General features: G+C 45.7%; 1 protein-coding gene across 4 annotated transcripts in view; it reads left to right on the top strand.

The window, feature by feature from the left end:
• The window catches only part of LOC126981586 (uncharacterized), a 60,281-nt gene that overhangs the window by 34,075 nt on the left and 1,206 nt on the right, over positions 1-25,000 (top strand). For 2 of the 4 annotated variants that reach the window (XM_050833004.1, XM_050833006.1), the window contains exons 3-10: positions 17,424-17,477; positions 18,218-18,316; positions 20,494-20,583; positions 20,813-20,893; positions 22,083-22,138; positions 22,667-22,737; positions 23,063-23,190; positions 24,045-24,221. In XM_050833004.1, the coding sequence (XP_050688961.1) occupies positions 17,424-17,477; positions 18,218-18,316; positions 20,494-20,583; positions 20,813-20,893; positions 22,083-22,138; positions 22,667-22,737; positions 23,063-23,190; positions 24,045-24,214 (749 nt within the window). In that variant the 3' untranslated portion in view covers positions 24,215-24,221. The remainder of the gene's footprint in view (positions 1-17,423; positions 17,478-18,217; positions 18,317-20,493; positions 20,584-20,812; positions 20,894-22,082; positions 22,139-22,666; positions 22,738-23,062; positions 23,191-24,044; positions 24,222-25,000) is intronic. The other 2 variants (XM_050833008.1, XM_050833007.1) reach the window with 2 other exon arrangements.

The raw sequence follows: 25,000 nt of genomic DNA, 5'->3' as shown, positions 1-25,000 counted from the left end.
CTCCTCGTGAGCTCTATCTCTCTAACACCTGCATTCACACGGCTAATTATCTTTCTCTCCAAATACATGACTATCTTACGCTCCTCCTCCTCCTCCTCCTCCTCCTCCTCCTCTTCCACCTTCTCCTCCTCCTCATAGCGTTTAAATCGTCACAACATAATCACTTTCATTATCATTAGCTTGGTACGATCTGTGTGTGTGTGTGTGTGTGTGTGTGTGTGTGTGTGTGTGTGTGTGTGTGTGTGTGTGTGTGTGTGTGTGTGTGTGTGTGTGTGTGTGTGTGTGTGTGTGTGTTTGTGTATTCGAGGAGAACAAAAGGGACGCAGGTAACAGAGGAAGCGAAGAAGGGCCTCTTGCTGATGGGGAAGAGTAGCAAAGGCCAGGTGTGAGAGTGGTGGTGGTGGTGGTGGTGGTGGTGGTGGCGGCGGTGGTGGTGGTGATGATAGTGTATGAGTGTTGTTGTTGTTGTTGTTGTTGTTGTTGTTGTTGCTACTGGTGGTGGTGGTGGTGGTGGTTGTGATAGTGGTGGTGGTGGGAGTGGTAAAACATAGATAGATATATAGAGAGAGAGAGAGAGAGAGAGAGAGAGAGAGAGAGAGAGAGAGATGCAATGGAACTGGTGATTATAGAAGTGAGCATGGCGATGGGGGAGATGACGATGGCGATGGCGATGATGGTGAGGAGAGTGAGAGAGTGAAGACAATAGTTAGCTTACTGATGGTGATGATAGAGGATGAAGGTGAAGTTGGAGAAAGGGTTATGATATTGGTAGTGGTTGTGATGGCTGTGCTGGTGGCGGTGGCGTATGCGTGTGGCTGGCCGAGTAGATGGGAGAAGAGAATGGCAAAAGGATGCTTCCATAAGGTATCCAGAATAGGAGGAGAAGGAGAAGTAAAAAAGAAGGAAAGGAATAAGAAGGAATAAGAAAAAAGACGAGGAAGGAGAAGGAAGGAGGATTTTAGAAGGAAGGAAACTGTGGCCTGTGTGAGGATTAGTTGGGGATTACACGCTTGAAAGTGAGGGAGGGAAAAATAGATCGATAGACAGATAGATAGACATGAAGATAGATGGATAGATAAATGGATGGGTAAATAGATAAATAGATGGACAGATAGATATAGAGACAAAGTGAGAGAGAGAGAGAGAGAGAGAGAGAGAGAGAGAGAGAGAGAGAGAGAGAGAGAGAGATATAGAGAGAGAGAGAGAGAGAGAGAGAGAGAGAGAGAGAGAGAGAGAGAGAGAGAGAGAGAGAGAGAGAGAGAGGTGCAACCAACAAAACAATGAACAGACTGTTAGCCGACAACAAACTAATTGCAGCCCTTATCTCTCTCTCTCTCTCTCTCTCTCTCTCTCTCTCTCTCTCTCTCTCTGTGTGTGTGTGTGTGTGTGTGTGTGTGTGTGTGTGTGTGTGTGTGTGTGTGTGTGTGTGTGTTTCAGCAGTTATTATTTTTTTTTTTACGTTTTCGCCTATGGCGCCGGTAGGCTTTTTTGGTGGGTCCTGATGGTCGGTCCAAGTCCGTTGTGGCGCAGGTAAGTGTTTATAGTGGCGCCATCCTGCTTGGCTCATGCTGCCCCCCGGAGCTTATCAATGACCCTCTCTTTTAGAGAGAGAGAATATGGAGTCGGGGTTGATAAGTGGTCTTCTTGACGAATGTAGAAAAAAAATGGCACCGTAAAAAATGGCACAGGAAAAAAATGTCATATTCTTCGGCGTAGGAAAAAATGACACGGTAAGGAATGCGACGGAGCTGAATTGTTTGGGCCTCGTTATCATCGTGCCGTCTCTGGCCACGCCGATAAGTTCCCGTTATGTAAAACTCTGGTCGAAGTAGGTAACGAAAGGCTCCACGTCCTCTGGAGTTTTTTTTTTTAGTTAAGTCTTGCCAGCAGAAATATTCTCGAGAGGAAGAAAAGCTAGACTGTACCATACCACAAAACAACTTTATTTCCTCACTTTCCCTGTAGGTAGTAGACAGTCTCAGCACTTGTATTTTTCTCAAGGATGACTAAGTCAAGTGGTAGAAACAACAACGAATGGTCACTTCTGTCCTGAGAATTGCTGGGATGGTTTGTTGAGTTGCTTGTTCGAAGTCGAGCATAACGGTTAAAGGGTCTGGATTCAGGAGATATTCTCCACATTTATCAGAACTGCCTTGGAAAGTTTCTCATAAGTGTCTTGGGTCTTGTGTTGCAGGAATGTATAAACAACGGAGACAGCAGTGTCTCCGAGAGGAAAACGAATGACAAATAACTGTTTCAGCTTCAGAGGCCATGGCAACATTTCCGCCCATCATCCAGAGACCAGATCTCGCTAACAGTCGCAGTGTCTGCTCACTAGCAAGAGCAATAATACGTTGTCAATGTCTGGACCATTGTCAGATATTGGGAATGGTTGTGGTTCTGGTCCACCAGTTGACGCCTATTCACCTGAAATAACAAGTTCCTGTAGTGTAGCAGGGTCACGAGGTTGACTGGCGCATTGGTGATGTCGAATGAGTCTTTTACAATGTTCTTGAGACACGAAATTGGCCTGAGCTTCTTTTTCCATTGCTCAGGCAGTTTGGTGAATATATTCACGATGGCGAAATGTTCGAAACCCGTAATTGATACCTGCAGTAATTCAAACCCATGCCATAGCATGCAAATATTTTTGTGTGCCATTTTTTCCTACGTCAAACTTTGTGGCATATTTTTCGGTGTCATTTTATTCCAGTGGCATTTTTCCCAGTGCCACTTATTCCTGAGCCATTTTTTCCGGTGCCTTTTTTTCTGTGCCATTTATTCCTGTGCCATTTTTTAAGGGGCCATTTTTCTCAGTGCTATTTATTCCTGTGCCATTTTTTAAGGGGACATTTTTCTCAGTGCTCTTTATTCCTGTGCCATTTTTTAAGGGGACATTTTTCTCAGTGCTCTTTATTCCTGTGCCATTTTTACCGGTGCCATTTTTTTCAGAGTACCCTTCTGGATAGCATGTGGGTAGTTTTAGGCCACTCGGCGGTGACTGAAAAATCCCGGCTTGTGGCACCGGGCGTCGTCAGGGCCGCGTCGTCGTCACGCTAACCTCTCAGCCACCGCCTTCCCGTTACTTGTTATTTATGATTGATGCTGTCAGCTAAGCAAAAGCCTATGTGGTCTGAATATCTATGTAAATCTCTCTCTCTCTCTCTCTCTCTCTCTCTCTCTCTCTCTCTCTCTCTCACACACACACACACACACACACACACACACGGAGGAAAGCGAAAACTTAAAACACTCTCCTTCTCTTCAAACTTTGCTCTTTTCTTCTCTCTCTCTCTCTTTCCTCCCCCTGCTCCTCCTCCTCCTCCTCCTCCTCCTCCTGTCATTGCTCATACTCGTCGTCTCTTCACCCCTTTAGTCTTTTTCTCCCGTTTTCTTTGGACTCTTATAAATATCACGTAGTTTCCCTTAAAAAAATAAGAAACAATTCCAGGTTAGAGGTACACATCGAAGGTGCCATTGATCTACAGGTAGGAAGACGTGGGAGGAGGAAGAGGAGGAGGAGGAGGAGGAGGAGGAGGAGCAGGAGGAGGAGGAGGAGGACGAGGTGAGAAAGAATGAAAGGAGTGGAGGAGTAGGATTACTAAGGGAGGGAGGTATGTGTGTGTGTGTGTGTGTGTGTGTGTGTGTGTGTGTGTGTGTGTGTGTGTGTGTGTACTGTAGGATTTGCCATTGTTTGTGTGACTATGCGGATGAGAAGCACGGGTTTATTTTGAGAGAGAGAGAGAGAGAGAGAGAGAGAGAGAGAGAGAGAGAGAGAGAGAGAGAGAGAGAGAGACTGCATACCTACATACCTTTCTTTCCAACACATTCCAATCTGCAGAAAACCTTAATAAGAAATAAGGTAAATACAAAAAAGTTTCCCTCGTCATATTTATTTTTTATCAAAGGTATAGCAAAAAGATGAAGTGAGTTAGTGGAGAAACAACAGGTGCAGGAGAAGGAAAGGCAGTAGGAGTGTATAGTTGTTTGGTGTAGGTTCATTGGATCTGTGCCGACTGTCTCCCCCTTCCCCTCACTCCCTCATTTTTCTATCTACCTATCTATCTATCTATCTATCTATCTGACTTTCCTATCCCTCTTCTTTCTTTTCCTCCTTTCTTTTTATCTCCCTTTCCCTCCTCCCCCTTAAGCCCTCCCTTATCAACCGAGTAAGTCTAGGTCATATTCTGAAACGTATCGGGCTCCCATTACGAGTATTTTCCAAGGCTGAAGAGAAGATTAACCGGGTTTTCGTGGGTGATTTTCTCGTTCGTGATGCAGAAATTGAGAAAAACTGTCACTAGGATCATCAAACAGTCCATGAAAATACCAGGAGAGGAGGAGGAGGAGGAGGAGGAGGAAGGAGACAAGGACGTTGGAGAAGAAATGAGAAAAAAGAAGAAAACTGATAGAGGAAAAAATGAATAAAGGAAAGGATGGAAAAATGGGCGAGGCTTCTCATACAGCGTACTAAGGTGCCAATACGTGAAAACGGGCTAAAGATGGTTAGGTCCCCTACGACATTTTCCTTTATAGTCCCCATCCTAATCTTAAGCCCGCTACCTTTCCTAGACTCCGGCCGTCACTGAAATTCCATACCATAACACGAATCAGCACGACACATCTTTTTTTTTTTTTTACATCTACAATACAAATATTTATCTACCACTGTCTCTCTGTCTGTCTCTCTGTCTGTCTGTCTGTCTACCTGCTCTCTCTCTCTCTCTCTCTCTTTAAGTACAGAATACAACACAGATGGCTACAAACTCTTCAACAAAGATCGTGTAAGCCGTAGGGGTGGTGGTGTCGCCCTTTTTGTCAAAAGCTATTTGCAACCCACTGACAGAACACCAGGAGACAGTAACGAGTAAACATTGCAAAGGTCAATTTAAATATATCTGTCACCTACAGGCCTCCGGAGCAATCACTCGATGCCGATCTTGAAATGTACAGCGTTTTAAGGTAGTAACTTAATAACAGCGACTCACTGATATTAGGAGACTGGGCGACACTGTATGGTACAGAAGGCGAGTCACATAGAATGATCGAATTTTTTGAAGAAAATTATCTAAGCCAAATGGTTTCTGAACCAACTCGACAAAATAACATACTAGACCTTGTTATAACGACCCAAGATAACCTAGTCAGTAATGTCACGGTAGGAGAACACCTCGGTTCCTGCGATCATAAATTAGTCCGCGTCGACCTTAGAACTCAAACATCAGTAACTGAAAATAAAGTAAAGGTGCCCGATTTCAAAAGAGCTAACTTCGTAAAATCCGACGAAAACTAATAGAAATGCAACTATCAGATGACGGTAATGTAGAGGACGCCTGGCTAAGCTTTAAAAATCATTTACTCACTCAGCAGAACACATTCGTCCCTTTGTGTGAGAAGCGAAGTAACACTAATAAAAGCCCACCTTGGTTTAACAGCGAAATTAAACACTCAGTCAAGAAGAGAAAATTGTTTTACAGGCTAAAGAAAGAGCAAAGCACGCCCGAAAACATTAGACTTTACCATGATGCCAGGCGACGAGTAAAAAGATTAGTATGTCAGGCAAAGCGTAGATATGAAGAAAATATTGCAGCAAACTGTAAAAATAATCCGAAATCCTTCTTCAGTTACATAAACAACAGAAAGGCGATCAGAAGTGGAATTGGACCCCTAACAAACAGCGACGATGCACTAGTGACTGACAGCCAACACGTTGCAAACCTATTAAACAATTACTTTTCCTCGGTGTTTAATACTAACAATCCTCCAACCACTACCACCAACACCAGTACTAATGTAAATCCTGAGCATGCATTGCCTAACTTTGAAATAACAACCGATGAAGTCCTTAAAGCCCTCCAATCACTGAAAACAAATAAAAGTCCTGGACCTGACAAAGTATATCCTACTCTGCTCAAAGAAATAAAGAGCGAAATAGTCTTTTCCCTCACAACCATATTCAATATGTCCTTGCGACAAGGCATCGTCCCTTCGGATTGGAAAAAGGCTAACTTGACACCGATTTTTAAGAAAGGAGACAAAAAACTACCAGGTAATTACAGGCCCATTAGTCTGACTTCGGTTGTAGGTAAGCTACTTGAGATCATAATTAGAGACAAAATTGTGAGTTACCTTGAAAGCCACTCTTTAATTGGGGACTCACAACACGGCTACCGTAACAAAAGATCCTGCCTATCAAACCTATTAACCATTTATAACAACCTCTTCACGATTTATGACGTAACCAAATCACTGAACGCAGTCTATCTTGATTTCTAGAAAGCGTTTGACAAAGTCCCACATCATAAATTACAAATTAAAGCAAATAGGTATTGACGGTCAAGTACACCAATGGATCACGAATTGGTTGAGCAACAGACAACAAAGAGTAGTGATTGACGGATTTAACTCAGAGTGGGCGCCGGTCACTAGTGGCGTCCCTCAGGGCTCGGTTCTTGGCACAGTGCTCTTCATTATTTACATCAACGATGTGGATGTCGGACTCAATAATCGCATTAGTAAATTTGCAGACGACACAAAGATTGGTAACTCGGTTCATACTGACGAAGACAGGCAAAGCCTCCAAGAGGATTTGCACAAAATTTCAGCTTGGTCTGATAGATGGGAGATGCCCTTTAAAGTAGACAAGTGCCAAGTCCTTCAAGTTGGAACAAGGAATAAGAAGTTCGATTACGAAATGCGCGGCTTTAAACTCAAAAGCGTTCAATGCGTTAAGGACTTGGGGGTCAAAATCGCGTCAAACCTCAAATTCTCACAGCAATGCATCGATGCAGCAAATAAAGCGAACAGAATGTTGGGCTTCATTAAAAGAAACTTTTTATTCAAGAATAAAGATGTAATACTTCCACTCTACAATAGTTTAGTCAGACCCCACTTGGAATATGCGGTACAGTTTTGGTCTCCTCACCATGCAAAGGACATTGCTAAATTAGAAGGTGTTCAGCGTCGGGCAACAAAAATGATCCCTTCCTTGCGCAACAAATCTTACGAAGAAAGGCTTTCCACCCTTAACATGTTCTCTCTTGAGAAACGTCGCCTCCGAGGAAAACTGATCGAATGTTTTAAAATACTTAATGGTTTCACGAATGTAGACAGATCAACATTGTTTATGATCGATGACACTTTGCGTACGAGGAACAATGGCGTAAAACTCATATGTAGACAAGTAAATTCAGACTGCACCAAATTTTTCTTCACTAACGTTGTAGTGCGAGAATGGAATAAGCTCCCACCGTCAGTGGTCCAGTGTAACACGATTGACTCCTACAAAAACAAGCTCAACCGTTACTTCCATCAACTTAATATCAACTAGAGTTGAAATGCATCGTTTTGGAGCCTTCTGATTAATGTAGAATCACTTAGGTTTAAGGACAGACCACCTAGTCTGGACCATGGGGTCTGTGTGCTCTGATTTTCTATGTAAATCTCTCTCTCTCTCTCTCTCTCTCTCTCTCTCTCTCTCTCTCTCTCTCTCTCTCTCTCTCTCTCTCTCTCTCTCTCTCTCTCTCTCTCTCTCTCTCTCTCTCTCTCTCTCTCTCTCTCACACACACACACACACACACACACACACACACACACACACACTTTCTCTGTTTTGTCCTCATGCCAAACGAAATCTGCCTTCTTTTTTCTTTCTCATCTCCTTTTTATCCCCTCTCCTTTTGCATCTCCTTCTCTTCCTCCTCCTCCTCCTCCTCTTCCTCTTCCTCCTCATTATTTCTATTCAAAATACGTCTTTTCCTATTATGGGAAGTCTCTCTTTTTAGGCTGCAATGTATTGAAAGTATAATGCAGTATAACGTGATGTATTATAAATGGAGGACAGATAAGAATGAGAGGAGGAGGAGGAGGAAGAGGAGGAGGAGGAGGAGGAGGAGGAGGAGAGGGAGACAAGGACGTTGGAGAAGAAATGAAAAAAAGAAGAAAACTGATAGAGGAAAAAATGAATGGAGGAAAGGATGAAAAAATGGAGTGGATGGAAGAGGAGGAGGAGGAGGAGGAGGAAACATGGAAACATGGACTAGCAGGCAGCAGAAAGCCTGTTGGCTCTTTACTCGGCTGCCTGCGTTCAGTGATTTAATCAATCCGTTTGCCATAGGAGTGGCTTGCGGGGAAGGATTAAAGCACTTATGTATCTACTCTTGGGTACGTTCAGTTCACTCCCGATGCAGCAAAGTGGGGATCAATGCGTTTCTTGAAGGAGTTGATGGTCTCTGCGCTAACCATTTCTGCAGGAAGGCTGTTCCAGTGGCGCACAACTCTATTCGAGAAATAACTCCTGCCGATGTCGGTATTGCATCGCTTTGCTTGAATTGTTTTTCCGTTGTTTCTTGTTCTCAGGTTGGTTTGTAGCGTGAAGAGTTTGGAGTTATCAACGTTGCTGAGCTTGTTCAGGTACTTAAAGACTTGTATCACGTCTCCCTGCAGTCGTCTCTTTTCCAACGTGAAGAGGTTGAGTCGCTCGAGTCGCTCTTCATAGGGCTTCATCCTCAGTGATGGTATCATCTTCGTGGCGCGGCGCTGTACTCTCTCAAGTAATTCAATGTCTTTCCTGTAATTAGGAGACCAGAATTGCACGGCGGAGGCGGAGGAGGAAGAGGAGGAGGAGGAGGAGGAAGAGAGGATGGATGGATGAAGGATAAGGGGGAGGAAAGGTCTTGGGGGAGGAGGAGGAGGGAGGAGAAGAAGGATAGATATTACCTCACTGATACAACAACAAACTATAAGGATTGAATATTTGATAACCTCTTCATCTCTCTCTCTCTCTCTCTCTCTCTCTCTCTCTCTCTCTCTCTCTCTCTCTCTCTCTCTCTCTCTCTCTCTCTCTCTCTCTCTCTCTCTCTCTCTCTCTCTCTCTCTCTCTCTCTCTCTCTCTCTCTCTCTCTCTCTCTCCTTTTTTATCCTCCTTATCAACCAAAATATCTTCAGCCTATCAGGGCGGCTTTCGTCTCCCTGATTGTTGATCTTCTAAGACAATTGTGTTTCGAGACCCTCCTTTTTCTCGGCTGTTTTCCTCCATATCTCTCTCGTCCCTCCATCACTCTGAGTTCTCTCTCTCTCTCTCTCTCTCTCTCTCTCTCTCTCTCTCTCTCTCTCTCTCTCTCTCTCTCTCTCTCTCTCTCTCTCTCTCTCTCTCTCTCTCTCTCTCTCTCTCTCTCTCTCTCTCTCTCTCTCTCTCTCTCTCTCTCTCTCTCTCTCTCTCTCTCTCTCTCTCTCTCTCTCTGTCATATCCTTTCCGTTCCTCCTTCACTCTGCTCTTCCTCTCCCTTCCCTCCCTCCGTCTCTGCCCTTTTCTTCCATGTACTTCGCGTCCCTCCATCTATCTGCGTTTTCCTTTCCTTTCTCTCTCTCTTTCTCTCTGCCATATCCTTTCCGTTCCTCCTTCACTTTGCTCTTCCTCTCCCTTCCCTCCCTCCGTCTCTGCTATTTTCTTCCATATCCTTCCCGTTCCTCCATCAATCTGCGCTTTCCTTTCCTTTCCTTCCCTTTTCCTCTCTGCCATTCTTCTCTATATCCTACGATTTCTCCTTCACTCTGCTCTTCCTCTATCTTCCCTCCCTTCGTCCCACTATTACTCGGTTTCTTTCCTCTCCTTTCCTTCTCTTTTCCTCTCTGCCATTATTCTACATATCTTTTCCGTTCCTTCTTCACTCTGCTCTTCCTCTTTTCCTCCACCTTTCCTCCCTTCGTCTTTACCATACTTTTCCATATCCTTTCCGTCCCTCTCGTCTTTTCTCTCTGCCTTTCTCCTTCACATACTTTCCGTTCTTCCATCCTTCGGTCCTTCTTTTCCCTTCCTTCCCTTCCCCATTCCTTATCTGCGTCTCAGGTTCACCTCTCTCTTTTTCCTTTTCTTCCTCTTCTGTTCCTCGTCCTCCTTATATGGCTCCTTCTCTACTATTCGCCGTTTTATTTTTTCCCCACTTAATATATCACGTAGTTTCCCGTAAAAATAAAGGAAAACTCTCTCTCTCTCTCTCTCTCTCTCTCTCTCTCTCTCTCTCTCTCTCTCTCTCTCTCTCTCTCTCTCTCTCTCTCTCTCTCTCTCTCTCTCTCTCTCTCTCTCTCTCTCTCTCTCTCTCTTCTTAAGGCCACGAGGGAGATAAGTCGGGTTCTAATGAGTGTTATTCGCGTTCATGCAAAAGAAGAAGCCTCGTAAAACTACCACCAAGGCCGTAAAGCTACCCGCGGAAAGCTCCCCAATTTCCACGTAAGCCTGATCAAATGTGTGTGCTTAGGCGCCGCAGTGGTGGATGGCACGTGATCACAAGCGCTCTGGATTCAACATGAGGAGCTTAAAAGAAACAAAAGTAAAAGGGTGATCATAACAACGAGGCAGATAGATAGACAGATAGGGAGAGAGAGATAACGTAAAACACACACACACGCACACACACACACACACACACACACACACACACACACACACACACACACACACACACACACACACACACACATATACACACTTTTAATGAAGCACTACCTACTCCTGAGGGCAATTGAAGTTATAATTGGGTATTTATCTGAGCAACTTGTCAAAGCTTCGGTACAATTGTGTGACGCGGGTGATTAACATTACCTGGCTGTGTTGTCAATTGTTTTCTTCCAGGTAAACAGGACAGGTGGGCGGGAGGGAGACAGAGGAAGGGAGGGAGGAGAGGAAGAGAGTAGACAGCAGGGCAGGTAGGCGGAGGGTGACAAAGGAAGGGAGAGAAGGAGGGAGGGAGTAGACATAGGAGAGAGTGAGACTGAGGAAGAGAGATAGAGATAGAGAACGATACAGGACAGGGGGGCGGAGGGTGACAGCAGGTGAGAGGAGTGGAGGGAGGGAGTAGAGACAGAGGAGAGAGAGGGTGAGAGGGAGGGAGGAAAGGGAGAGGGGGAGAGATGGTGGGAGAGAAAAAGAGACAGAGGAGGAGAGAGAAAGAATTACACTGTGAATGGAAAACTGTTGGTGTGGCTGCAAGCAAGTAGGGGAGAGGGAAAGGAGTAGAGAGGGAGTGAGGAGAACAGGAGAAGAGGTGGTGGGGAGAGAAAGAAAGGGAGGGGGGAAGACAGGGGCAGAGGAGGTGGAGAGAGACAGAATAAGGGAGGAAAAAAGGAGAAAAGAAGGAACGGGAAAGTGTGGGTGTGAGGAAGGATGTTACGGGAGGAGGAGGAGGAGGAGGAGGAGGAGGAGGAGGAGGAGGAGAAGGAGGAGAGAGGAAGGACTAAGTGGTGTGCTGGTGGCAGACAAGGTGGTGAGAGAGGAAACACGAGGATAATAAGAGAGAGAGAGAGAGAGAGAGAGAGAGAGAGAGAGAGAGAGAGAGAGAGAGAGAGAGAGAGAGAGAGAGAGAGAGAGAGAGAGAGAGAGAGAGAGAGAGAGAGAAACTTATTAAAGTCTAACGAAAAAAAAGTTTACAGCAAAAACTTTTCAATATTACACTTCTAAAAACAGTTATTCACGCGCGAAACGAGGCCTACGCTTGTACGTATCAATGTATGTATGTATTGATGGATGGATAGATAAGCGATATATGTATGTGTGCGCGCGTGTGTGTGTGTGTGTGTGTGTGTGTGTGTGTGTGTGTGTGTGTGTGTGTGTGTGTGTGTGTGTGTGTGTGTGTGTGTGTGTGTGCGTGTGTGTGTGTGTGTGTGTGTAAAGTGGACGTGTTTGTATGCATCTCAAGTGGGGAGAGAGCTGATTGTCCGCCTAATTTGCACTTTTATGTAACTGTTTACCTTCTCTCTCTCTCTCTCTCTCTCTCTCTCTCTCTCTCTCTCTCTCTCTCTCTCTCTCTCTCTCTCTCTCTCTCTCTCTCTCTCTCTCTCTCTCTCTCTCTCTCTCTCTCTCTCTCTCTCTTCTCTCTTATCTCTCTTCTTCCTCTTTTCTTCCTCTTCTCTCTCTTCCCCTTCCCATTACCATGTCCTGTTGTTCTTACACTTTCCTCCCTTTTTCCCTTTCTGCCGAGGTCCCTTTTCACCTTTCCTTCCCTTTCTCCCTCCCTCACTCGCGTAGTTTACCCATTTTTGTCTTTAATTTACTTCCTATTGACAGAAACAGACAGACGGGCATATGTACAGGCACTTAGACAGATAGGTAGACTGATAGAAAGGTAGATAGATAGATAGATAAATAGAGAGAGAGAGAGAGAGAGAGAGAGAGAGAGAGAGAGAGAGAGAGAAACAGACAGAATCCCAATAGAGACAGATAGAGAGACGGACATCAGGGAACACAAACACAAAGAGAGTGGGAACTATCGATTAACTGACCGGCCGATATTAAGCTGGTAATGTGCGTATAAACGAAACCTATTTACTGAGGGTACGAGATTAATATATGTATGTCAGTGCTTTAATTTGCATTGTGGCCAAACAGACACTGACAGGCAGATGGATAGACAGACACCATCATAGTCTCTCTTTCCTCGCAACGATTTTTACAGACTTGGCGCTGGAAACTTTATCAGGAGGTGGAAGGAAGGTGAAGTTAGACCCCACCTGCTTCACACTGACCTTGCCAATCTCACCTCACCTGTGCGTCTCTCTACCCTTGCCCGCCTAATCACGCCGGTCCATTTATCTCTGTTCTGCCTAATCCTCCCTTCCCCTGCCTGCCTCAATATGACCTTGCCTACCCCACCTGGCCTCACCTGTCCAACTCTCTCCCTGTCCCTGCCTCACCACACCTGTCCATTTATCTTCCCTGTTCCAGCCTCACAACGCCTGTCCACTTTTCTCCCTGTCCCTGCCTCACCTCGCCTGTCCATTTATCTCCCTGTTCCAGCCTCACCACGCCTGTCCATTTATCTCCCTGTCCCTGCCTCACCACGCCTGTCCATTTATCTATCTGTCCCTGCCTCAGCCTTCCATTCCTTGCCTGCCTCACTGTACCTGTCCTCTCCTTGTCTACGTCACATCACCCCACCTGTCCGGTTCTCAACCTATCCCTGAGTCACAACATCTACCCTCTCCTTGCCTGCCTCACCTCACCTCATCTGTCCATCTCTCTACCTTTACCCGCCTCATCACGCCTGTTCATTTATCTCTCTGTCCCTGCCTCAGCCTCCCATCCCTTGCCTGCCTCACATTACTATTCGTCTTATATCCACCTACATCACTCCCGTACCCCTTCCTATGTATTGCCTCCTTTCCCAGTCCTATCTACCTCCTCCTTCAAAACTATCCAACATCAACAAGTCACTTTAGTACGTATTTTTAAAAGTATCGGCCCCTCAATTCGCCTGCTTGGAAACACTCTCGTGGAAATTGCTGGGATTATCATGGACTGCTTTGTGATCCTAATGATTGTTTTAAACGACCTCTGCATCTTGAGCGGGAAAAGTCACCCATGAAAGCCTGGTTAGTCTCCTCTTTGGCCTTGGGAAAGAGTAATGAAGGGATCTCGGTACGGTAAAGAATATGTACCTTTGACTTCTCTCCTGTCCAGTCCTTCAGCCTCCCTCTGGCCCTTCCCTCTTATTCCTGACTCAACACCTGTCGTATTTATCTGCCTCACCTTTCCTTGTCTGTTCATCCTCCTCCTCTTCCTCCTCCTTCTTCTCCTCCTTCTTTTCCTCTTCCTCCTTCTTCTTCTTTTTCTTCTTCTTCTTCTTCTTCTTCTTCTTCTTCTTCTTCTTCTTCTTCTTCTTCTTCTTCTTCTTCCTCCTCCTCCTCCCCCTCCCAGCCACCACGCCACCCAGCCTTCCAATTTTCCACCTTCTCCCCCTCTCACTCTTCTTCTTCTTCTTTTTCTTTTTTCTTTTTCTTTTTCTTTTTCTTCTTCTTTTTTTTTTCTTCTTCTTCTTCTTCTTCTTCTTCTTTTTCTTCTTCTTCTTCTTCCTCCGCTTCCACTTCACCCCCTTCCTTCTCCTCCTCCTCCTCCTCCTCCTCCTCCTCTTCTTCTTCTTCCTCCTCTTCCTCCTCCTCGTACTCTTCCTCGTCCTCCTCTTCCTCCTCCCCGTAAACTTCACTCCTGTGGACGGCGCGTGGAACGGCTTCAAGAACAAACTCCTAGAGGTAGAGGGAACAACTGTTGCCATGAAGACTAGGAGAACAAATAATGCCATAAGCCCACCATGGGTTACTACCCAAGTTCGACAGGCAATTAATTTAAAGAAAAAAAAATACAACTTTCTAAAGGAAAACAACACATGAGGCACGCGAACAGTACTATCAAAGCCTCAGAGCTTACAGTACTCTCATCCGACAACGTAAACGCGACAATGAAAAGCAAATTGCGCGCGAAGCCAAGTCCAACCCGAAAATGATTTTCAGGTATATAAGAACCAAAAAGAAGGCAAAAAACAATGTCGGTCCCCTAAAAGATGAAAGTGACGTACTAACCCAGGACAGTAGACAAATGGTCGAAATTCTGAACAAAAAGTTCGCTTCTGTGTTCACAATCGAGAAAACCCAGTCCGTACCCGAGAGCCCTACCCCACCGAAGGGAATCGCGCCCCTAGTAATTGGCACAATTGACGAACGGGACTTGCAAAAGTACCTAGATAAACTCGAGACAAACAAGTCAACCGGACCCGACGACTTGTCACCCAGGCTGCTCAAGGAACTCAAACAGCAAATCCTCAAGCTACTCACCGCCAACTATAATCTGACACTACAACAAAACAAAGTTCCCGAAGACTGGAAGCAAGCGAACTTCAAAAAGGGAAACAAAAGCGTGGCCTTAAACAACAGACCAATCAGCTTGACCTCAGTGGCGGGAAAAGTTCTCGAGATCATCAGAGACAAACTCGTTAAGTTTCTTGAAGACAACAACATCATTTCCGATGCTCAGCACGGTTTCAGGAATAAGCGCTCATGCTTAACCAACTTACTGGGCTTCTTCCAAGGTATCTATGAAAACTTGGATAATCATATCCCCAGTGATGTTATATATCTAGACTTTCAAAAAGCCTTTGACAAAGTGCCACACGAAAGACTCCTCAAGAAGCTTAAGTCGGCGGGGTTAGGCGAATACAAGACGCCGGGAGTTATATAATCCTTGTAGAATTCGCTGGTAAGGTCCCACCTGGAATACGCCGTGCAATTCTGTTCTCCAAATTACAGGAAAGACATTGAATTACTTGAGAGAGTACAGCGACGCGCCACGAAGATACCATCATTGAGGACGAAACCTTACGAAGAGCGACTCGAGCGACTCAACCTCTTCACGTTGGAAAAGAGATGACTGCGGGAAGACATGATACAAGTCTTTAAGTACCTGAACAAGTTCAGCAACGTTGATCACTCCAAACTCTTCGCGCTACAAACTAACCCCAGGACAAGAAACAATGGAAAAACAACTCAAGCAAAGCGATGCAATACCGACATCGGCATGAGTTTTTTCTTGAATAGAGTTGTTCGCTACTGGAACACCCTTCCTGCAGAAGTAGTTAGCGCAGAGACAATCAAATCCTTCAAGAAACGCATTAATCGACACTTTGCAGCATCGAGAGCGAACTGAATGTATTCAAGAGTAGGTACACAAGTGCTTTAATCGTACCCGCAAGCCACTCCTGTGGCTGACGGATTGATTAAATCATTGACAGCAGGCAGCCTTGTAATGAGCCAACAGGATTTTTGCTGCCTGCTCGTCCATGTTTTCATGTTTCTTCTCCTCCTTCTTCTCCTCCTCCTCCTCCTCTTACTCCTCTTCCTCCTCCTCCTCCTAGTCCTCCCAGCCCTACTTCCAGCAAACGGCTTCCTATCCACCTGCTTCTCCTGACCTGTCCATCTCCCTCCTTCCTTCCTTCCCTCCTTTCCTTGTATAACATTACAGAGAGGGAAAGAGAGAGAGAGAGAGAGAGAGAGAGAGAGAGAGAGAGAGAGAGAGAGAGAGAGAGAGAGAGAGAGAGAGAGAGAGAGAGAGAGAGAGAGAGAGAGAGAGAGAGAGTGAAGGAGGAGAAAAAAATGCGAAAGAAAGAAAAGAGAGAAAACAGTAAAATGCACAACTCGAAAGAGAGAGAGAGAGAGAGAGAGAGAGAGAGAGAGAGAGAGAGAGAGAGAGAGAGAGAGAGAGAGAGAGAGAGAGAGAGAGAGAGAGAGAGAGAGAGAGAGAGAGAGAGAGAGAGAGAGAGAGAGAGAGAGTGTGGAAACAGTTTCTTGCAGCCTCAAGTTCCCCTTAATGAGGTGGTGTGTATGTGTGTGTGTGTGTGTGTGTGTGTGTGTGTGTGTGTGTGTGTGTGTGTGTGTGTGTGTGTGTGTGTGTAATTCACCACGGCCTGATCACGAGTTGAACTCGCTTTCGCCGGCAGGTACCCTCCCGACACGAGCAAGTGCTCATTATCGTCGATCTCTGGGTACTGCCAAGACCTCACACACCACACATCCCATCCCCCTTGCTCAAGGGGGACAGTAACCACTCCTAGTCAACGGAAAGAATCCGCCCTGAGCGGGCCTGAGTGTGTGTGTGTGTGTGTGTGTGTGTGTGTGTGTGTGTGTGTGTGTGTGTGTGTGTGTTTAATAGATAGATAAATTGATAGATAAATATATAGATTGACAGATAGATAGTTAGACAGATAGAAATACCGACAAAAATAATGACAAATGAACAAAATCAGGAGAAATGAGTTTGTGTGATTGTGTGTGTGTGTGTGTGTGTGTGTGTGTGTGTGTGTGTATGAGGAGTGACAGGTGTGAAGGAAAGTAGAGTAAGATGGCCACACACACACACACACACACACACACACACACACACACACCTGTACAAACTTACCTCGCATATTTCACTTTGATGAGAAAGAAGGGAAGGAGAAAAGACAGGAGGGAGGGAGGGAAGGAAGGAAGGAGGTAAGTGGGAAGGGATTGAGGGAGAGGAGGGAGAAAGTGAGGACGCAAGAGGGAGGTAACTGGATAAGGAGGAAGGCGAGGTGGAGGGAAGAGGAGATGGGGGATGGAGGGATGAATGATAAGAAGTTCACATCTATCCACCATTGACTCAATTTAACGAAACCACACACCGGAGAGAGCTTGTGCACTTAACATTTGTCCCATACCACTTAAGAAGATGAAGAGGAGGAGGAGGAGGTGGAGTCACAATACGGAGAGGAATAACGATGAGGCAGAGTCGTATTTTAAAACATTTCGTCGCCCAAGTTCACATATTTACCAAGGCTTTCGCAGGAGTTTTGGGCATTTCCAGGAGTAGTTTTATGACCCTGATGGTAGGTTGGCCCTTCCTCTGTACCATGAACCTAAAGAAACACTCATTAGAACCTGATTGACCCCCTCTTTGACCTTTAGAAATAGTTGATGTGAAAACTGAAAGCGCCTTACAATACCGACCTATGTGTCTCCAATAGGCATACATACACATATCTGTACGTATAAGTACACACACACCTTCACAACAGCATACAGGCGTACATACACAATATACACCCAAGGGAAGGCTAATGTGTCTGTTTTTGTCCTCGCAGGTCGCACCTACTTGAGGAGGCAGCAGAGAGACCCAGCCTACCAGACCCACTATGGTGAGTACACACACACACACACACACACACACACACACACACACACACACACACACACACACACACACACACACACACACACACACACACACACACACACACACACCTATTCCCCTCTTCCATCCATCCTTCCTTTACTCAACTATTCCTCCCTTCCTTCTTATGTTTCTTCCTTTCTTAATGTATTTATTGCATTCTTAATTACTTCCCTCTGTCTTTCCTTCCTCCCATTCTTCCTTCGTTCGTTCATTCTTTTTTTTTTTTTCGATCCATCCATGATTATGTTCCTCCTTCCTATCTTTTTGCCTCCACCTATCTTTCCTTCCTTCCTTCCTATCCCTCTATCCATTCTTCCCTCCTTCCCCCTGACTCACACCTGCACACACCTACACGCACCTCACCCCACCCACACCTGTCCCTCAAGGTAATTATCTATTCACCTGTAACGATGGAGCCCCACAAAGGCCGCCTCGGTGGCCTGAGATGAATAAAAACAAAGGCCTGTTTTTCTTACATTCTCGGGATAATTATATTTAAAGATGACCCTTTTTTTTAAGCCCCTAATGATGCTGAAGCTAATTTTCTTTGACCGAGGCTAACTATATGAAAAGCAGGTCTGGCGATGCTCTCCTTCTTTTTTATCTTTTGTTTTGTTTGTGTTGTGTGTGTGTTTTTTTTTACATCCCACATCACCCTCAACATCCCAACTAACACCTCCTTCCCCCGCGTCTGTGTTGCAGGCAGAGGCAGCTACAACAGGCAGGACGCGCGACTCTACGGGCGTCTTCCCTTCCCCAACAAGCCTCACTACAGCAAATCTGACTTTCTACAGCTGTTTGGTAAGGAACAGATGGATGATGAGTGTAGCAGTAGCAGTAGTAGTAGTAGTAGTAGTAGTAGTAGTAGTAGTAGTTGTAGTAGTAGTAGTAACTGTCATTATATTAAAGAAAATGAAAGGGGAATCTTATCATGAAAAACACGATACTGATAATAGTGAGGAAAAAAATAATAATTACGCGATTCACAAGTAAGGAAGGATGATCGAAAGGTACAAGCAGGACGAGAAGGAGGAGGAGGAGGAGGAGGAGGAGGAGGAGCAGAAGAAGGAAGAAGGACAGGCTGGTGGCGACACGAAAAATCTAAGAGCCTCCCACGCTTTGTTATTATTACCCCCCCCCACTCTCTCTCTCTCTCTCTCTCTCTCTCTCTCTCTCTCTAACAAGCCAGGCCGACAAGGAGTTAATAATATGGACCCGCTTGTTCCCCGTCTGAGCACGCATATTACTTTCCTGGAGGGACAATCTCGCAGGCGGGACAGTTCCTCTTTTGTCATCTCCTAAGTAGCTCAAGCGCGGGACGGTTGCTCTTTGTTGTGACGTGAGGATAGAGAGAGTGACACCTCGGTCCCTCTTTCATCCCCTCCTCAAATCCCCCAACTTGATGTAATACTGGGAAGACGAGTTTTTGGGGAGGGGATGTGGAGGAGGGGAGAGGAAGGGATAGAGAAGGGTAAGGGGAGGAGAGGGAGGGGGTGGAGTGATGATATGAGGTGGTTATGGGAGGGAGAAAAGGAGTGGGTGGAGTTTTTTTCTTTTGCGTGTGTATTACGATTAAAGAGACAGGCCAAGGACTACAACGAAGATAAATGTCCAGTACGTAGTGTTCTTATAAGGAAAATGGGAGAGAGTAAAAGGATATATATAAAATGTGGGTCCGAACGGTGTGTGTGTGTGTGTGTGTGTGTGTGTGTGTGTGTGTGTGTGTGTGTGTGTGTATTGTGACACGGAGATGGGAGATCGACCTTCCCCTTCACTGAGACATGATCAAAGGTGTTGTTGTTGTTGTTGTTGTTGGTGGTGGTGGTGGTGGTGGTGATGGTGATGGTTGAGCAAAGTGTAATTAATGTGGTTGTAGTCGCTGTGGTGGTGGTGGTGATGGTGATGACGGGGACTATGGTGTTGGTGTTGGTGATGGTGTTGGTAGTGGTCTTAGTGGTGATAGTAGTGGTAGGTCTGGTGTTGATGATGGTGGTGGTGGTGGTGGTGGTGTTAGTGGTTTTAGTGGTGATAGTGGTAGTTGTGGTGGTGGTCTCTCTCTCTCTCTCTCTCTCTCTCTCTCTCTCTCTCTCTCTCTCTCTCTCTCTCTCTCTCTCTCTCTCTCTCTCTCTCTCTCTCTCCTTCCCTCCTACTCCTCCTCCTCTTCCTCCTCTTTCAAGCGTGTCAAAAATAATCTATTATCTAATCTAAAAATAGGACATCCGAAAGGCTTACGCAGAGGAGGAGGAGGAGGAAACATGGAAACATGGACTAGCAGGCGGCAGAAAGCCTGTTGGCTCATTACTAGGCTGCCTGCTTTCAGTGATTTAATCAATCCGTTTGCCATAGGAGTGGCTTGCAGGGAAGGATTAGAGCACTTGTGCATCTACTCTTGGATATGTTCAGTTCACTCCCGTTGCAGCAAAGTGGCGATCAATGCGTTTCTTGAATGAGTTGATGCTCTCTGCGCTAACCACTTCTGCAGGGAGGCTATTCCAGTGGCGAACAACCCTATTCGAGAAATAACTCCTGCCTATGTCGGTATGGCATCGCTTTGCTTGAATTGTTTTTCCGTTGTTTTTTGTTCTCAGGTTAGTTTGTGGCGTGAAGAGTTTGGAGTCAACGATCGCCAAGAAAGAGAAGAATAACTAAACAGGAAAAAAAATATGAATAAAAAACCAGCGCGTGAAATATAAAGACAACATAAAATAACACACACACACACACACACACACACACACACACACAAATACAAGCACACACACACACACACACACACACACACACACACACACACACACACACACACACACACACACACACACACACACACACACACACACACACACACACACACACACACACGAACACACACACACGAACACAATTATCACCACACACCTATTATAAGCTATTCTTCCTTTCCTCCACTCTCACGGCAACTTTTTTCCCTGCTTATTTTCTGTTCCTCACGTTCCCAGAACCCTCAGAACCCTTGAATGCCCCGCTGGATCCCATCACCGCCAGCCTGGAGGAAGCTCTCCTCTCCAATGACCTCGACCAAAACCTTGGTGAGTGGTGAGTCCTGGGAAGGGAAAGGATGGGAGAGTTACGCGTATGTGAGGGGCAGGGACGGAGGAGTGAAAGAGGAATAGTACAAGAGGGAGAGCAAGAGAGGAAGGAAGGGAGAGGTAAGGGAAAGAATAAAGAGGAAGAAAATATTTAATGAAGGATCTTTTCTTCCTTCTCCACTTATTTTCTCTTCCTCCTCCACTTATTTTCTCTTCCTCTCCCTCCCAGAACCCTTGACTGGCCGCCTGGACCCCATCACCGCCAGCCTGGAGGACGGTTTTCTCTACAATGACATTGAACAGAACCTTGGTGAGTCCTGGGCGACGAAGGGAGAGGGAAGGAGAGTTATGTGAGGGGAAGGAGGGAAGGAAGAGTGAAAGGGGGAGAGTAAAAGAAGGAGAGCAAGAGAGGGAGGTAGGGGTCAGGAAGAGAAGAAAGAGGGAGGAAGAGTTTAGTGAGGGAAAGAATAAAGGAGTAAAAGGGAAAGGAGGTGAGTACAAGAAAGAGGAGAGCGAGAGTGGGAGGGAAGAGTAAGGGAAAGAATAAAAAAGGAGGAAGTATTTAGTGAGGGGAAGGATGGAAGGGTAAAAGTGTTAAAGAAGGAGAGAAATGGAGAGTGGAAGGGGACAAGGGAAAGGGGAGAGATAGAGGAGAGTCTAGTGAGGGAAGAGATGGAAGAGTGAGGGAGAGGAGAGAAGGGTGGAAGGACTCAGGAGAAAGAAGAAAGAGAAAGTGTGTGATGAGGGAGCGATAGTGGAGAAAGAGAATGGTGAGAGGAAAGGAAAGGAAGAATGGGATAGGGAGGCATGAGGGAGATAACAAGAGGAGTCAGTAATAGATGGAAAAAAAATGGAAAAAGGAGGTTAAGAAGGTTAGGTGAGGGGAAAAATGAGATAGCAAAAAAAGAAATGAATAGTTAATAGGAGGGAGAAAGAGAGAGAGGGAGGTGAAAATACTAATTACTAGGTATAAAATAGGAGGTGATGTAAATTTAAAATCGAGCAGGAGGAATGGGAACTGAAAACAGGACAGGAGGAGGAGGAATACATAGGAATATACATAGGAAGAACAGACACCAGAAGACCTATCGGTCTATGGCGAGGGTGTCTGTTTACTACCGCTACTACTAGTAATCTACGTGTGGTAGGACAGGACAGAATAGATGAACCACCTCTCCCTCCGGCAACGTGCCGGCAGGAAATAGTTAGAAGAGAACACCATGTACCTTTAAGGAAGAAAGGAGGAGGAGGAGGAGGAGGAGGAGGAGGAGGAGGAGAAGGACAAATAGGTGAGCGTCATCAGTGAGTAATAATAAGTTTTGAGTAACGCCAAACACGACCACCAGAGGAAAGAAAGAAATGAGGGAAGGAGATGACGGCGGCAAATCTTGTTAGTCCGCCCCCTTCCCTAAGATAATGAGAGAGAGAGAGAGAGAGAGAGAGAGAGAGAGAGAGATTCTGTAAAGGTGTGTTTCTATAATTATCTACCTGTTTTCCAGCAATCTCACGTGAGGACTGGGGCCAGTACTCTGCCCGCCCCCAGGAGCCACATCAGGTGTGTGTGTGTGTGTGTGTGTGTGTGTGTGTGTGTGTGTGTGTGTGTGTGTGTGTGTGTGTGTGTGTGTGTGTGTGTGTGTGTGTGTGTGTGTGTGTGTGTGTGTGTGTGTGTGTGTGTGTGTGTGTGTGTGTGTGTGTGTGTGTGTGTGTGTGTGTGTGTGTGTGTGTGTTTTCCTTTCCCTAATCCATTTCTCTTGGTCACTGTTCATGGTGTCATTCTATTTTCCTCATAATCGCTTTTCAAGACAATGGATAGTATTTTCAACCGCTTCCGCCTATCACAGCAACAATTTCCAACGGTCAGAAAGTAGATCAATCGGGTTCTCATGAGTGTTTTTTTTAGGTTCATATTACAGAAGAAAGGTTAAACTACCACCAGGGTCATTGAACTACCACTGGAAATGCCCAAAACTCATACGAAAACCCTGTCAATTATGTGTGCTTCGACGCCGAAATTTAAAGAATATGGCCAAATGTAATGTAAATTCGAAAACGTAACAAGTCCATTTTTTTTCCCTTCACGCAGGGCCACGGATTGGACCGCATCCGTCACCACGGCCTCAAGACCTACAACGAAGAAGTGTGTTCCACTAAGAAGTAAGTTTTTTTTCTTGTGTGTGTGTGTGTGTGTGTGTGTGTGTGTGTGTGTGTGTGTGTGTGTGTGTGTGTGTGTGTCAATGTCTTTATGTAACTTGAGTGGAGGAGACACTCCAACAAACCTCAGCATCCTCTTATAAGCGACCTTGACTCTCTAAAGAAACTATAAACTCTTTGCATCCCTGAGTCATCTTCAATCCTTTATAGTCATCTCGAATTCAAACTCCTTTCTGTCCCCATAAGAAACTAGAAAAAATAAGCCCGGATCCCTTTACCTCGCCTTGCCCCCCTCCCTCCTAATCCTTTATTTCTGTGCGTCTTTAAGGGGATGGGACGTGGTGAAGGAATCGGTGGACCTGGACGGTAACGCTGTGGTGATCATCCAGGTGGAGGGCGAGAGGAATCAGACCTATTATAGCTACACGTGTGAAAATAAATGCCAGCCATGCAAAAGTGAGTATAAGTGATGGTGATGGTAGTGGTGGGGGCGATGGTAAGCAGTGGTGATAAATAGTTAGTGATAGTAATATGGGGAGGTCGGTATTCTCACACGCTTTAAGCTCTCAAACTTACTATTTCCAAAGACCAAAGAGGAGATTAATCGGGTTCTCAATTTTTTTTCACGTTCATGGTGCAAAGGCCTTATCCAACCATCACCAGTCTCATAAAACCACCAATGGGAAAGCCCACAACTCTTAAAGATAGCATGGGGAGGCGGTGGCTGAGTCGTCAAAGTAACGGCCTCGTGTTCAGGAGGACGCGAGTTCAATCCCCGCCCGGTGCCACCAAGCTGGGATTTTTCAGCCGCCGCCGAGTGGCTTAAAACTACCCACATGCTGTCCAGAAGACCACCTATCAACCCGGACTCTAGATTCTAGGATCAAAGATGAGCTCTGGGAGGGCAGCATGAGCCAATGCAAGATGGCACCACTATAAACACTCGCCTGCGCCAGAACGGGCTGGGCCGACCATCAGGACCTACCGGAATGAAGCCTTGGACCGACCATCAGGATCCACCGGGAAGAAGCCTACCGGCGCAATAGGCTGCAATGTAAAAAAAAATAAAAAATAAAAATAAAAAATAGTCCAAAGCATGTGCACGGGTGCCGAAATGCTTAAAAATTTGTCCCTTTTAAGTTCCTACACGAAAGGATTATCAGACCACTACGGATATATGTAAGATGATTTTATTACGTCTCTTTAATCGTTCCTCTTTCCCACTCTATACTTCCCTTGAACGAACTCTAAGACGATTTTATTATATCTCTCTCTAATCATTCCTTTTCCTCTCTTCCCTTCCCTTGCAGACGTGATGGGCGCCTCTATGTGCAAGCAGCGGTTCACATACGTCTACCTGTATCACTACCTCTTACTCAACCCCAGTGAAAAGCGGTGGGGCTTCGTGGAGGTTCCGTCTCACTGCGCCTGCGAGTTGGTGTCCCCCGATAGCCAGGACCCCGAGTGTGACAATAAGTAGAGTGTAGGTAAGGACGGCTAGGTGTGATGATGATGATGATGATGATGATAAAAAGGAGGAGTAGGAGAAGTAGGAGTAGAAGGAGAAAGGAAAAAAAACAGGTCAATGACAGTTAATATAGTAGAGAAGGAGAGAATGGTGTAAAAAAAGAGGGCAAAAAATAGGAGTAGGAATTGGGTGTTAAACGGATGAAGAGGAAGACTATAAAAGAATGAAAGAAGAGTATGTGAGTGGAAAAAGGCATTGTAGATGAGGAGGGCGAGGGAAAGAGGAGGAGGTAGAGAAGCCGGAGGAGCAGGAAAGTAAATGTAGGATGAGATGAGGATGACGAAGAGAAGAGATTGAAGAGACGGAGAGAAGGAAGAAGTAATGGCAGGGTTAGCTGGAAGAAATGAGAGCGTATAGGTGAAGAGGGGCAGAGGAAGGAGAAGGAAGAGGAGGAGGGAGGAGAAATATATAGTGCACATGAAAGAAGAGGTGAGCGTATAGGTGAAGAGGGGCAGAGGAAGGAGGAGGAAGAGGAGGAGGGAGGAGAAATATATAGTGCACATGAAAGAAGAGGTGAGCGTATAGGTGAAGAGGGGCAGAGGAAGGAGGAGGAAGAGGAGGAGGGAGGAGAAATATATAGTGCACATGAAAGAAGAGGTGAGCGTATAGGTGAAGAGGGGCAGAGGAAGGAGGAGAAAGAGGAGGAGGGAGGAGAAATAGTGCACATGAAAGAAGAGGTGAAAAGGGAGAGGAAGGAAGAAAACATGCAGGAAGAGAGCGACAATGAAAACCTATTAT

The sequence above is a fragment of the Eriocheir sinensis genome, chromosome 48 (genome assembly GCF_024679095.1).
Source record: "Eriocheir sinensis breed Jianghai 21 chromosome 48, ASM2467909v1, whole genome shotgun sequence".
NCBI lineage: Eukaryota > Metazoa > Arthropoda > Malacostraca > Decapoda > Varunidae > Eriocheir > Eriocheir sinensis.
Note: the sequence above shows the minus strand (reverse complement) of the source record. Positions and strands in the feature narration are given on the sequence as shown.